Here is a 15,190-nt window from a genome sequence, read left to right as displayed (position 1 = left end):
CTTGCGTAGGCTGTTCACTAGTCCCACTAAATTAAGCCCCTTAAGGTCTGGCTTATTAGTTTGCACAGGGGAGGTATTCAACACACGTCAGGCGAGTCTGCCTGGTATGAAGCTAGCTAAGGGCAATATGAAGCTTGAAAGAATGAAAAGAGATGCCAAGAGAGGTCATACAAGGAAAGGCAGGGAACTAGCTGTGATTCATAAGATAACTAGTGTCCCCTTCAGAAAGCCTGGGCATGGCAGTATATCATGGCAAACAGGTAGGCCATTTTCACTCAGGCCAGGGCCCCACACTGGCAGAGGGCCTCAATCTTCAGCCAGAAGCCCTGCTTGTATAGCACTGGCAGGCACTCTGCCTCCCTGATTGCTACCTCTACGGCTCGCCAATGATCCCCCAAGGGCTTCCCACCACTCACCCTGTGGAGGTGGGCCTCCAGGATCTCCCTCCTGTGTCACTGTCACCCACCTGCCAAAAGCCCAGACCAACACTTAAAGATGCTTCAACCCTGCCTGCCCAATGGGAGAAGAGTGGACCAGAGTTAATCAAGTGCCGTAGGGTGGCACTTGTGGCAAGGGACCCAGAGTACTGACCATCTTAGCGTCCTTCATATCACCAGGAGAATCAACAAGAAGATTTTGGCCCATGGACTACAGAGACAAGCAGCTGGGGAAGTCTAAAGTCCATGATTTCCACCCTCTGGGCTGGAAAAGGCCTTGATTTTCCCAGAGGGGAGGAGACACGGCAGCAGTCAAGATAGGAAAGGAAAAGACAAGGTGACTGTAAAAGTTGTGACTTGTGAAGCCTCATGCCACAGGGGTCTCGCATCAGCAGGGAGTGACGGGAGAGGAAACTGCAGGAGACATCATCAGGCAGAGGTGGATTCTGAAGCCCTTGGATGGAGGGCCAGGCAGACGGGTCAAGTCAGACCTGGTGCCAACCAAGGATACCTGAAGGATCGCTCTCTCAGTTTCCAGAGGCTCAGTCAGGGCCCCAGCCCCTCCTTCCTCATAGGGACCCCGCAGAATGCCGAAGCGAAGGTTCTATTTTACCTCCTTTCCCATTCAAATGTACTTCCCGTTCCTCGCATTTCTGCATAGTGTGCTCACACTATTTTTTTCAGCTTTTATCATATTTATTTCCCACATCAATCAACAGAATCTAAGCCATTTCTATTCCCAGTGGCCAGTAACCACACACTGGTAATATAGAGTTAAAAGCCTGGTATCAGGCAAACCACTTATCTTTTATCCCTCCGTCGTCTCGTTGGTAAACAGTACCGCTGACAGGCTTGTTAGGATTAAACTGGGAAATGCATGGGAAGCACTCGGCCGTGCACCTAACATGCACCAAGTGTTCACTAAATATGTGATACTGTCCTCACTATGCTGTGATTTTATGATGGGCTGCCTAGCCATCCCCTTTTATTGTCCATTTAGGTTACTTCCAGCTTTTCATTTCTAGGAAAAGCCCTGCTATAAATGTCTGGCAACATTACCCTCCCCATAATCTTTTTGGGTTATGTTTCCTAAAGGGGATTTACCACGTCAAAGACAAATGACTCTTTGTAAAGGTGTTTCCAGATTAATTTTCCCCAAATTTGTGATGAAGCAACACTAAAGAACATTCTTTACCCTTTCCCAGTGTGGAACTTCTGGTCACTGAAGACAGGATGACTGGGTCCACAATGAGAGGCAAGGGAGTTGCGAACAATGTCCACATCAAACTTTGCTTTTGAAAAACCATCATAAATGAGGAATTCTCATTCCATGTACATATTCTTTTTCCATGTTCTGTCTTGTCTCCTCAGCAGCTCACTTGTGATGATATGACGAGAACTAGAAAGTACCCAAGTCTTTTGGAAAGGAAACTCCATAACCTAACTGGGACAACAACTCTGGCATGCCACTGCCCAGGGCCACATTCAGCCTTGTGACTCTGAGGCATGAGTCTTGTGTCACATGACTAACCTGTGAAGCCCAGGCATTTGTAAATAGTGTATTAAAAACATCCTGGACTGAAACAGGTGTTAGTAAATTGCACTTGAACACCAGTTAAGACAACCTTACACACCAGCAAGTTGTTTGTTTATATCTCCTCAAAGGGGTTAAAGAATCAACTCATTTTGGTGGTGTTAAGCCCCAAGCCCCAGCATTTTAGGAAGAACAACTCCATTTTTCATCTTCCAAGTCATACTGTTTGTCACAAGAATGAAGTAAAACAATAAGATACATAAACCTCATTAAAGTCTTTTGATCCTATTCTGTAGGTCAGCCCCATTTTTAGTAACTTTTTAAAGACTCAGAATAATCTATGCCAAATACTTAGTCCCTCACTTGTTTTCCTACTCAACATAAAAGCCCCCTCCCTATACCATGTTCCCCAAATCTTCAACACTTTTCCCCCTTCACCTCTGGAGCCTGGGACTGGAGTCCTTCCTACCCTCTTTCCTACCCCCTCATGCCACCCTCAGCTTCCTTCTTTTTCGGGGAGTAGGCATAGCTTCAGCCCCCTGTATCACAGTGGTCTCTGAACCACTATAAGTATATTCCCACTTATAAGTTTTGGAAACATCTCACAACAGCACATATTAATCAGCCTGACATGAAACTTTAGTTGTCATTTAGAATTACCTTAAGTCTCTGATTGAAAGCATCAAACAGTAGTTTGATCCCGTCCTGAGTCAGGTTAAGGATGAGGTCATGGCTTAGAGGAGACTACAAAAAAATACATAAATAAAATAAAACATTCTGAACAACTAATTTACTCACAAGCACCTACTGAAAACCTTACACTATAAATGCAATGCACAGGAAATATGTAAGTGCAGACAGCCCCTCTCTCCCCACTACTAACAAGGTTTGGAAGTCAGAAACAAACTGTTACATGAATGCAGTGTCCTGTATTTTGGGCCCACAGCTGCTGATTCACAATATTGGCTGAAAAGAGCTTCTCTTTTCCAGGCTTTGAGTAATAATACCTGGTGAAAGGGCCGAAATTATGGGAGTATACAGGTAATTTTCTTTTGAAGGTCCAGGGTCTACATCTGTAGCATAGGTTTACTGCTGTCAATCCAGCAGAGCAGCTGATGAGGAATACAGGCGATGTGAAAAGGCCTTGCCAGGATCCAAACTCAGCAGGTAATGTTCAGGGCATGTCAGCTGAACCCATGTCCATTCACTCCCAGGCTGTTTATACCATCCACAGGGAACACATTTTATTCTTTGACTGTTTTAGGCCATCTTCCAAGACAAAGAAGTACCTTGTGATCTGATTATGTATGAGATGACACTCGTACTTCTTCCTTCCCTCCCCTCTACCATCCCGTATCACATGTACTTCTTTCTGAAAAGCCTAAGTCTAAGACCTAAGGAGTCATATTTCTAAATTTGCCCCTTCTGAGTCCTGGGGGGAGGGCAGTAGCAGCACAGAGCAGCAGACAGAGCTGGCCTTGAGACCTGGTGAGCTGGTGACCTTTTAAGTGACTCTCAAAACTTCTCTGAGCTTTAGTTTCTTCATGGGAATACTATCACCCCTTCCTTCCAGGGTTGTTGTGAGGACAGAGACAGTAGGTCAAAGAAAACCCTGAGCACAGCACTCGGCATACAGCCTTCTTTCCTCGTGTCTGTCCCATGTGTCTGCTTCTGCTCCAATGCCATCAATTCAAGGACTCAAGGTCTGAAGACTCTCCATAGCCCTGAACCAGGCTGCCGAGAGTACAAGAAAATCACCACCATCCCAAATTCTGCCCCTTCTTGAAACTGGAACGCAGCTCTCAAAAGGGTTTAGGAAAGTTTCTTTATAGATCTTCTCAAGGTAAACACAGTGAATGACATAGGTATGGCTGCCACAGATACAGATGTGAGCTGGAAAGCCAAGTGCCACTGCTAGTGTGGGCCTCACTGGAAAAATTATCTCCAAAGAGCTTTCTGGGATTAGCTCCGACTGTCTACTCCCCTCCACTTAATTGATCTTCACAAGGTAGCAGGCCCAGGCAGCACCATCATCCCTAGCAAACACTAGAAAAAAGAATGTTGTAATTTTCCAGTACGGCTGCAGGAATGTCTAAAACCACTAGGTCTCAAGCAAGATAATGAAATAATGAACCCTCAACTTAGGTCACTTATTCTCAACCCAGAACATACAGTCCCACTTCTGAGAGGGCTATTCCATGGCTGTAAACAGGATAAAGCAACATTTTAGCATTTTTCAAGATGTTTGCTTGGAGGAGGAACACAGGAGGATCTGAATTTTCTTAACACTCTCCCAAGAGCTGAGCATTTTTTTCCTGGCATTGTTCAATTCAGGACACAACTAAGAAATCTTCAAAAGCAAGCAAACCATCCCCACAATCAATGTTTTATTAGTGCTTTATATCTCCAGAACCAAAATACACATGTACTATGAGATGTTTAAGCAGACCCTTCCAGCTACCCAGCACTATGCAGTCCTCCATATGAAATAGTTCAGTAAAGCTACCTGCTGCTAGTCATTAACATCTTTTCCCTCTAAGAAAGATGAGGCCTACTTAACATGCACATTTAATTTCCAAGGTGTGATTTGCTAGAGACAAGAAGATCCTTTAACAGGGCAAAACTACTCTCTGCACTTGATGGGAAGCAAGGAGACAAATGGGAAAGGAGGAAAAGAGGGCAGAAGAGGACAGGACCCACATTTAAGATGTATCATATCAGACCTCTGAGAGACCATCTCTTCTTGAACCTCATCAAATATTATTCTATTATAAGGAAACTATATCCATTCCACAGAAGGAGAACCAGATTGGTTATTAACTTGCCACAAGTTGCACGACTAGCAAATAGGAAGAGCAAGGATCTGAGCCAAGATCTGGATGCAAAAGCCCATGTTTTCCAACTGATTCCAGTTGCTTAGAAGATATCAGAGGAAATTAACTTAATGCTAATTGTACTCAAAGACTGGAATGACAGACAACAAAGGTAGTGACAGAAGAAATAAACTTCATTTTAAAAAATTGGTTAAGAAAGTTTAAAGCCTATTTTCAAATGTATCTAATCTCAGGGTGCCCAAATCTGATTTCACTGAATGTACAGGTGGCTGTAAGCTCGAGAAACAAGCCCATTATCCCTGTTTTGATGGCTGCTACTTGTCAGGAGTAATTCCCTCATGGTCTAACACTGAAAGTCAGATTACGTTAGGGATGATCTGAGTGCAACAGAGGAAAAGCCACCAACCTTCACTTTCTAAATGAGAAGCCAGTCTGTCACTGTAGCTCAAGGAACTCCTGCCCACTCCTGTAAGTCCCTTGTTCTGTGGTAAGCACCACAAGAATATCCGAGCTCTTGCTTGGAGATTAAGCATTCCCTGTCTCAGAAGGATCCCTCACACAGGGCCTCACTAGGCTGGCAGAGGGGTAGAGTACTGCAGAATGTAATGTCCCGGTATAGGTAACAGGCTCAACTCTGACACTAAGCCAAACTAGGAAGCCTCACAGAAATCTCACCCACCTCTAATCCACAGCATTCTTCATGTCAAAAATAAGCTGTCATTTGCTTTAGGATCTGAAATTAATTGGAACAAATGGAACTAAAATCATCAAACCAGTACTTAAAGTGTCTCAGAAAAGCCACTGAGGATATCCTGTAGCCTGTGTAGGCTCAAAACTATTTCCTGGGGCTGGCCCGGTGGTGCAGTGGTTAAGTGCGCATGTTCCGCTTCGGTGGCCCGGGGTTCACCAGTTCGGATCTGGGTGCAGACATGGCACTGCTTGGCAAGCCATGCTGTGGTATGCGTCCCACATATAAAGTAGAGGAAGATGGGCACAGATGTTAGTTCAGGGCCAGTCTTCCTCAGCAGAAAGAGGAGGACTGGCAGTAGTTAGCTCAGGGCTAATCTTCCTCAAAAAAAAAAAAACCCAACTATTTCCTGAGGTTTGTGACACAAAGGACATCACAAAGGTTGCTTCATATGGCAGCACATAGTCTGTGTCATAGAAGAACCACAGGTTTCAGAAAACTCAGTAGAAGGGAGATTGCATTTTTAGAGAGATAAGAAGAATCTTATTTCTAAAGGCCTGTAAAAAATAGTCTCTAACTTTACCTATAAAACCAAATACAAAAAATCCTGATGTTCAAAAAGTCCTCTGATGCTAACCTAAAATATACTCTTTCTGGAGACTGCAAAGGTCTTTTTAAGTACATGCAACATTATAGTACAGGGGTTAATTCCTGGCACAACTGATGAACATTTAATAGAGACCACCATAAATAAGACAAAAAAAGAGTAAAATATGTCCATTAATTTGGAGCCAATATCTTGCAAATTCCACGTATCAGATCATTTTCACCAAAAGGGTGAGCTATACCTGCTTCTTTTCAAGTCTGGGATGCTCTGCTGGCTAGAAATCTGCAACAATCCTGAACACAAACCAAAGCAATCAAGAAAGCAGAAAAGACTATTTTAAACACAAAAGTGGAAGGCAAGCACCCTGGAAGACCAACTGTCCCTGAGGTGACCTCCCACTGAAAAGTCTCTGTCTAAGGGCCAGCAGGTTAAGTCAAACACAATCAAAAAACAAGTTCAGTTATTACTGTTCTTCCAAACCTGGCAGCACTAGATTATCAAGACCAAGTTTCAGAATCAAAGAAAATGTACTTGGTAACTGACTAGCGCTGGAGATTCTCCCATTCAAACACTGACCCAGCAATCCCTGCCAGTCAGCATCTCCCAAAGCACCAACCTCTGGAGGTGACTGATTGATTAGGGATGCTATTTCAGTAAACAAATCAGCTACCACTCACCTGTTCACTGTAGAGAACCTGGACATTTTTGATGATGCGACAGTGCTTCTGAAGAATGGCTACTGCCTGAGCCAAAGGCATTCCTGAAATAAAGCAAAGATGCTTGTGTGCTTACTTGGGCTATCCATTTACTGACATCTATCATCGTACCAGGCATTAGTCCCTGAAGTAAAGCATGGGGTGGGAATGGGGGCCACAAAGGTCTACAGACATATGAGTAAATAAAAGTTCAATAAGCAATAAGAACTAGAATAAAGTTAGCAACAAGCACTAAGGGAATAACTGGATTATATAACAGGAGAGAGTGAATATACAAAACTGCTTCCCAGAAATGGGGACTTCTGTGCTGATCTGAAGCAGGCAAAGGGCTGGGAGAAGTCAAAGTCAGCATAAATCAAAGAACAGAGTGAGAAAAGCACTGACTGCATGACTCTGGAGACCCAGGTTCTGGTTCTCACTCTGCCATGGATTACATATAACCTAGGGCAGGTCCTGCTCTTCCTTTTTGGCATCTGCTCCTTGCCTCTCATATGAGAGCCTCCAGGAGCACATGACTTGTAAGGGCTCGTTTACATAGTTAAAAATCACATGTTTACCAGAATCAACTTATTTTACTAAAGATTTCATTGGATCCTTACGTATCAACCCATAAACATCCTCTAAATCTCAACACTTGATTTTTGAACTCATGGCCCATTATAAACAAATTTATATATGCCTCCAGTTTAAGAAATCCAAATCCCAATGACATCTCAAAGATTCCAGGGACTCACAGGGAACACCAAAAACTATGTTTTTGGAGCCCATTACATTTCAAACAAGAAGAAACTTACAGAGGGACAATTCAAAACAAAGTCCCAGACAAGCCAAAAATAAAGACTCAGCTTCATGAATGCAAGGACAGGGTGTGTATGCTATTCACCACTCTCTGGATCCCCAGCACCCAGTACAGGGCTGACCACATAGTGGCTGTTGAATAAATATTTATTCAGTGGGACTGAAGGATTATGGGGTTGGTAATAAGGAAAGGGAGGAAGAGGGATTACCATATGACCTCTGGGCAGCACAGTGGCTCACATTCAAGATCAGTTTACCTCTGACTCAAGGAGAGATGTGCAGAAAAGAGTGTACACACAACAACTAGAAAGTTAAAAACATGTGGTCCATCTACATTTAAACAATGATCCAACCATGCCTTCACTTGATCCATCTACGTTTGAAGAAAGGGAGGAAACCAGACCTTAAATAAGGTACTTTTCAGTCTTCTATAGTATACAGCCTGGCACACAGTAGAGGCTTCATAAGTGTTTGTTGAGTATATGAACAAGTTGGATGCATCACTCAGCTCTGCCATTCCTGAAATGGAAGAGCATCTATGTTCCCTCCCCCAGAGGGAAGGGGCAAACATCCATGTGTGGAAGACAGACAAGCTCGGTTAGGTGTCCAGAAAAAGGCCACGTGGCTTCTCTGACCCCTGTGACACAAACTAGTTTCTTTTTTTTTTTTTTTAAAGATTTTATTTTTTCCTTTTTCTCCCCAAAGCCCTCTGGTACATGGTTGTAAATTCTCAGTTGTGGGTCCTTCTAGTTGTGGCATGTGGGACGCTGCCTCAACGTGGCTTGATGAGCGGTGCCGTGTCTGTGCCTAGGATTTGAACTGATGAAACACTGGGCCGCCGCAGCGGAGCGTGCAAATTTAACTGCTTGGCCACAGGGCCGGCCCCCACAAATCAGCTTCTTGAGGGAAGGTTCTCTTCCATGTAGCCACAGATTCCTGGCCTTGGAATCTTCAGGTCCTGAGTCATCCAGGGAGAAACCCACATGGAGGACAAAAAGCAGTCATGATGACCAGTCATCATGTAGCTGCTGGTAAAGGAAGGGAACCAACCACATTTATGGCAAAAAAACTGAAGCATTGTCCCAGCTCTAACAAGAGTTACCTAACCCCAAAGCGAGTGTGGAGTATATGGTCAGCCTGATAAACTGCATAAATCCTATGACTCACAGATCTCATCATTTGCCTGCTTATAACCCTCTAATGGCTTCCCATTACAGGGGGATAAAACCCAAACAACATGCCATCCCCTAAAGGTCCCGAATATTCTCGACCTAGTCCACCTCCACCTTTCTTTTCACTGCTCACCACACCTCCCTTTGTTCCTAGCACATGTGAAGCTCTTTCCCGCCTTAGGCCTTTGCATCAGCTTTTGACTCTACTGGAATGTTCTTCCCATAGCTGGTGCCTTCTCATTCTTCAGGTGGTGCTCACACCTCACTTCCCTGATCACCTTATCTAATAAAGCCTCCCATTCAACTTATTTATCTGTTGGAGTCTCCTTGATGCCTCCTTGAGGACAGAGATGTTGTCTCACTCACTGCTGTATCCCCAGCACTCAATCACCATGCCTGGCACAATAGTAGGTGGTCCAATATATCTGCTGAGCTCTGAATGAGTGAAACAAAGCAATTAGGTAGAACACGTAGGTCCTCTACCATAGAACCTAGTGACCACCCTCCCACTCAGAGAACTCTCATCCTGTCTCTCAACACTACTCTCTTCTGCTGTTCCTCTAACTTTTCCAGGTCTCTATGATGGGCAATATTTCCTTCTGCCCATCCCTCATTCATTCATTCAACCAACCACCTAGTTGCTGACTCACACTTCAATCTGTTTTCTATATATATCTAAAGGCAAATAAAAAGTTGACAGATTAAAAGTGACTTTTTCACCTTCTCTTTAATCTAGTTTCTCATCAGTATTCTGAACTTCAATGTGTCTAACATCTATCCAGTCACTCAAGCCAGAAATATCTAGATTCCTCCTCCTTCCCCATTTCTCCAAATCTAGCCTCAAAACTTTCCTCCTAAGCCCATGCCCACAACACACATTACTAATAGATATCCTCTTTTCTATTGAACCTGGAGACTCCCTGACAGTATCCCAGGCAGTTACTACCAAAGAGATTTGGGAATCTGGGGAACCTCTTTTCTTCTTCCACCAGTACATCATGTTCTAATTATAATACCAAATTGTTTATAGTTCCCTACACATACCATCTATCTTTCCCATTGTTTTCTTTTTAACTTGACTGGAAGACTTATGTCTATGGAGACAGTGTAGATGAGAAATCTGACAGTAGACTTTTGATAAGGACTTCCTGGTGCTCACTGGCTCCAGGAATGGTACAGGCTCCTGTAAGTTGAAAGGAAGCCCTCCCTGAACCCCCAAGTCAGGGCAAGTCCCTTCCCCCATGCCATAGCACCCTATACAACCTCTACCTCATTATAATAAAATGAAATATTTCTTTCTTTTTTTTGGAGGAAAATTAGCCCTGAGCTAACATCTGCTGCCAGTCCTCCTCTTTTTGCTGAGGAAGAGTGGCCCTGAGCGCACATCCGTGCCCATCTTCCTCTACTTTATATGTGGGATGCCTACCACAGCATGGCTTGCCAAGCGGTGCCATGTCTGCACCTGGGATCTGAATGGGCGAACCCCCAGGCTGCCGAAGCAGAACGTGTGCTCTTAACCACTGCGCCATCAGGCCGGCCCCAGAAATGAATTATTTCTATAACCCTTCCCTTTCACTAGACTAAGCTCTTCAGGGCATAAGACTATTTCTTAGTCAATTTTCAATGTTTGTAAGCAGAGTCCTCAGAAGTACACGCTGCCTTCAACAAAGTGAGCCTTCAGTCTCTCTGGAACAAGGTAATCTCAGAGAAGGCTATTCTCCAGTGACTCTTTAAATCTACCCTCTTTGGACATTTTCAAAAATAAACTCAAGAGAGGAGCCGGCCCAGTGGCATAGCGGTTAAGTTCGTGTGCTCTGCCTCAGCGGCCTGGAGTTCGCTGGTTGGGATCCCAGGCACGGACACATGCACCCTTTATCAAGCCAGGCTGTGGCAGGTGTCCCACATATAAAGTAGAGGAACATGGGCATGGATGTTAGCTCAGGGCCAGTCTTCCTCAGCAAAAAGAGGAGGATTGGAGGCAGATGTTAGCTCAGGGCTAATCTTCCTCAAAAATTAAAAATAAACTCAGAGACATGCCTCCACACCAATACAATCTACAAGTCTCATTGGAAACATTTCAAATTTACACTGCCTTTACTCCACCACTGGTCAAGCCATCCCACTGATTCTCAGAGATTCCTCTCAGCCTAGGTTTTCCTGTCCCTCTATTGTTGGCATTTCTCTAATCTTCAATATTACACAAAGGGCAGGAAGGCAGCCAAAAGCTGGATGCAGCTCGCCACTATGATGCCACGCAGATGATGGAAAGGACTAGATAGATCTGCATTTGCACAGATTCCAAAAAGAAACCTGGAAACAAAGCTGAGCCCATTCCCAGAAGGGGAGAAGAGTAGTAGGAAGCAGGAAATCTGTTTAGCTACTTTTTATCACCTCTACCTTCTGAGCCTGTTCCTCATCTGGTAAGTGGAGACTACCTTACAGGGTTGTGGTGACTTTAGTTAAGCACCGCCTGGTTTTCTAGCCTAGGAATGCAATTCTAAAGCACAGATCCACTTCTTAGACCTATCCCTACCTATCAGCCCGAAGTGCAGTTTAGATGTGTTTCAGGGCTGGGGATAAGATTGAGAGAGAGGGAAAAATAACTTTTTTTTTTTAAGCTTGGGGAAGTTAAATGACCACCATCTCTCAGGCAGACACGACTTAAACAACATGGATTTTTTTTTTTTTTAAGATTTTATTTTTCCTTTTTCTCCCCAAAGCCCCCTGTATATTCTTAGTTATGGGTCCTTCTAGTTGTGGTGTGTGAGATGCCTCCTCAGCATGGCCTGATGAGCGGTGCCATGTCCACACCCAGGATTCGAACCAGCGGAAGCCTGGGCTGCAGAAGCGGAGCACACGAACTTAACCACTTGGCCATGGGGCCAGCCCCAAAAACCATGGATTTTTAAGACCCACAAAGAAATCATCAAGGCTCAGGACCCCTCTAGGAGCTTTCCCTCAAAGCTCAATTCTGGGCCCAATGTAAAGAAATGCTCTTTTCATTGTTTTTGGTTGCTATTTAGACAGTTTGAAACAACCACGCAAACCCTTGGTTCCTGGAAACTGGCAAAGTTAAGAGCGAGGGTTAAGGTATCCAAATAATAGTTGACAGAAGCAGCCTTGCTCTGCCACCCAGTTTTTTAGTGACATCCTCATCACTACTTTTGGCCAAGAGACTCTGTACCACAGAGATCGACAACCTAGTCACAACATCAAGCACAGTTTGAAGCTATGGTTGTGGTTCTCACTGTGCCCTGTGAAGTCCTGGTAAGAGCAGAAGCTGTGGTTAGGGGTTCTTTCCTAACTACAAGCCAAACAGCATCAGCAAGATGAATGAGTCTGGAGGCAAAGATAGCACTAGCCTCCCAATCAAGCCTTGGTTCTTCACAAGAGGCTGGAGTGTTTCATACCACCTAAAACTTTGGGAAGAACTCTGCAGGAGTGGTGTAAGTTATGAGAGAAGCTGGCAAAGACCTCTCAATAAAACTGGCTCCTATAACCCAGACGAGGCTTGTAACTCACGCAGACACGGAGCACCAGCAGGGCCCTACCAACAGTCTGTTCTGCAGTTTCTCACCTACCCTGTCCCCACAGACATGAGTCTTCCAGGTTCAAGGATAAGCTAGAGCCCAATGGAGCAGCTGACTCTATCCAGGAGCCCAAATTAGTAAACAAAAGTTCAGGTCTGCACAAACAAACAGCACTAACACCTGCTTCCAACCCCCTTTTCCTAGTGCTGGCACATCAAAGTAAACACACACTGGGGTTACTGAATGCAAATACTTGTGCACATAAAAGTAGTGACGTTGGGGATAGGGAAAACTGAGCCAAAAACCAAAAAAAAGGACTAAACTGCGTTTTCCACAAACTAAATGCTACTTTCCCTGAACTCCTATTTCATTCAACCCTTAACTCTCTCAGCCAAAGTCTGGGTTTAGGATTACGCCACACATCGACCATATTAAAAAGGAGAAGGAAACAAGTCAGGAGTTCCTTTAACACACACAAACTCTCTTCAACTCCCCGGACCAGATCCCCAACACCTGATCATGGGATCGGAGCCTGGATTTCCCCTTCCGAAGAGGCAACACGGCCCAGAAAAGCAAAGGGAGACAGACCACAGTGGCGTTCACGGGTGTCAGCCACTCTTCGCTATTTAGTCTGTAAAAGGGGAAGAGGAATAACAATAGCACCGACCCTCAGACCCACGGAGGCACATTTGAGATAATTACGCGCGAGACAGCAGGGCCCGGCCCTGAGTAAGTGTTTGGGGCGGGTCGGCCATTGTTATTATTATTATTACCGTACACTGCCCCGGAAGGGGCCCTGCTGAGGCCCGAGGCGAGGCGTCAGGGCCCAGCCGAGCGACACACCGGAGGGTCGGGCTGGTCGGAGGGAGGATCCAGTGCCTGGATCCCGAGGAGCTGCGGAGCCGCGGGCGCAGGGGACGAAGGGGCAGAGACCAGAGGTGGGAAGGGCCCCGAGGGATGAAAGGCCCAGCGATAGGGTCCTGAGGGAGGACCCCACACTCACCCAGCGTGAATTCCCATTGCTCGTTCCCCAGAGAGCGCTCGGGCACCACCTCCAGATCCAGCATTGGTTCGGCTCGCCGGGCCAGGGCGGCCTCCCGGCAGCAGCGCAGACAGGGCCGGAGCTGAGGAGACAAAGCGGCAGCTGACCCGCCGCCCCCGCCAGCCCGCGGCGGCCCGGCTCTCCACCTCCGCCGGGGTCGCCGGGGCCACCAACCCAACACCACACCTCACCTCACCTCACCGGCAAGAGCCGCGGCGGCAGGAGCAGCAGCGGCAGCGGGAGCGTCTGCAGCAAAACTGGCGTGCCCGGCCGTAAAGTGTGGCGAGGGCGGGGCGGAGGCGGGGTTTCAATCGCAGGGGAGGAGCCTAAGGCGGAGTCGCGCACGCGCCAATTCCGGGTCATGTGGCTGTGACAGTTCCGACGAAGGCTAAGGGAGGCCTGACGGTCCCATCGCGAAGGGCAGGCGCTCTTGGAATGAGGAGCCCTATATTCTATGAACCCCCACATCTGCACACCACACCGCACACGTTTCACACGTCTACACAAGGATGTGTACTCCGCGCAACACACACATGTGACATGACTATACAACACCCGTCTGCCCTCCGCACGTACGTCCCGCTCACATCCACTGGGTGCAGAAAGCCAGTTCCATGAGCAGACGCGGAGTCCAGGAGCCCCCTGGCCCGCGGGCGCCCTCCTACTCCGTGTTGGGGCCGAGGCTGACGCCGGTGGCGCTGCCTCTGGTTGTCCAGGAACGACTCGTTCCCCACCCTGCTGCCCCTGGCGCTCGGGTCCAACTCAAAGCGAGTGAGGAGTGTGCTCGCGCGCGCGTGTAGGGGCGGGGGAGGGCGCGGTTGCAGAGTAGAGTAGGTAGAAGGGGGAGGAGCCGGGCCTCCCGGCTGACCACCTCCAGATGTGCGCAGCCCCCGGAAGCCGCGGGCAGCAGCTCAGACTCCAGCCAAATCCAGCTTTGCCGCCAGCGCTGAGTGGTCTTGACCAAACCTCTGGTGCCCTTTGTGCCTCAGTTTCCTCACGAAGTCGGAGGAGGGGCTTCTGTAGCCTGCTCAGCCGGAGCTTTTTGTTGTTGCCCTGGGGCACTCTAAAATTAAAAGGCAACCAGGGCTCTCCTGAAGCCAAGCCTTCAAGGAAACCGTCTCTGGATTCCCAAAACCACGCTGAGACGTAAGATTATACCTCGCTACACAGGCGGGAAAAACGAGGCCCAGAGAAGTTAAAGGCCTTGTGGTCCTAGGCGGTAGAAGCCAAGTTCTTTCCATTACATTGCTCCTCGAGGAAGGTTTTTAGCAGGGGAGAGAGTGGCATGCTAAATTCTCAATCTGGCTTGGTAGGAGTGTAACTTGGGAGGGTCAATCAAAACTTGAAGTCACTGCTACTGACATTAAAACAAACATGGAGAAGGATGTCCATTGCAGTATCATACGCCAAAACAATAGAATTGAAACACTGAGATGTCCATCAGTAGGGAAGTGGCTAACTAAATTCTGATAAATATAATAGGATACGCTTAAAAAATGAAGTATATCCCTATATGCTGATAGGGAAGGAGCTCAAAGAGAAAAAAGCCAAGTGCAAATTGAATAGTATGACCCTTTTTTCTGTAAAAACAGAAATAAAACATTGGCCATACCAAAAAGGGAGAACATTTCTGGAAAGATAAAAAATTAATAATATCTAACTTGGGGAGAGGGGCAGGCATCAGGAGGACATTTACCTCTTATCATACATGGCAAGTATTAAAGATGTGGGGGTCACCCCATGGCATAGTGGTTAAGTTTGCACGCTGTGCTTGGCTGGCCACGGGTTGGGAGGTTTGGTCCTGGCACAGACCCAACACTGCTTGGCATGCC

General features: G+C 46.4%; 1 protein-coding gene across 4 annotated transcripts in view; it reads right to left on the bottom strand.

Annotated features, from left to right (window-relative positions):
• Positions 1–14,033, bottom strand: part of PHAF1 (phagosome assembly factor 1) — a 28,221-nt gene extending 14,188 nt beyond the window's left edge. The window contains exons 1-4 of one of the 4 annotated variants that reach the window (XM_046681922.1): positions 13,560–14,010; positions 13,320–13,440; positions 6,778–6,860; positions 2,632–2,715 (exon numbers count right to left, since the gene is read on the bottom strand). In XM_046681922.1, the coding sequence (XP_046537878.1) occupies positions 2,632–2,715; positions 6,778–6,860; positions 13,320–13,440; positions 13,560–13,826 (555 nt within the window). In that variant the 5' untranslated portion in view covers positions 13,827–14,010. Of the gene's footprint in view, positions 1–2,631; positions 2,716–6,777; positions 6,861–13,319; positions 13,441–13,549 lie in introns of all 4 variants that reach the window. The other 3 variants (XM_046681924.1, XM_046681925.1, XM_046681923.1) reach the window with 3 other exon arrangements.
• Positions 14,034–15,190: the final 1,157 nt, after the last annotated feature.

This window comes from Equus quagga, chromosome 13 (genome assembly GCF_021613505.1).
Source record: "Equus quagga isolate Etosha38 chromosome 13, UCLA_HA_Equagga_1.0, whole genome shotgun sequence".
NCBI lineage: Eukaryota > Metazoa > Chordata > Mammalia > Perissodactyla > Equidae > Equus > Equus quagga.
Note: the sequence above shows the minus strand (reverse complement) of the source record. Positions and strands in the feature narration are given on the sequence as shown.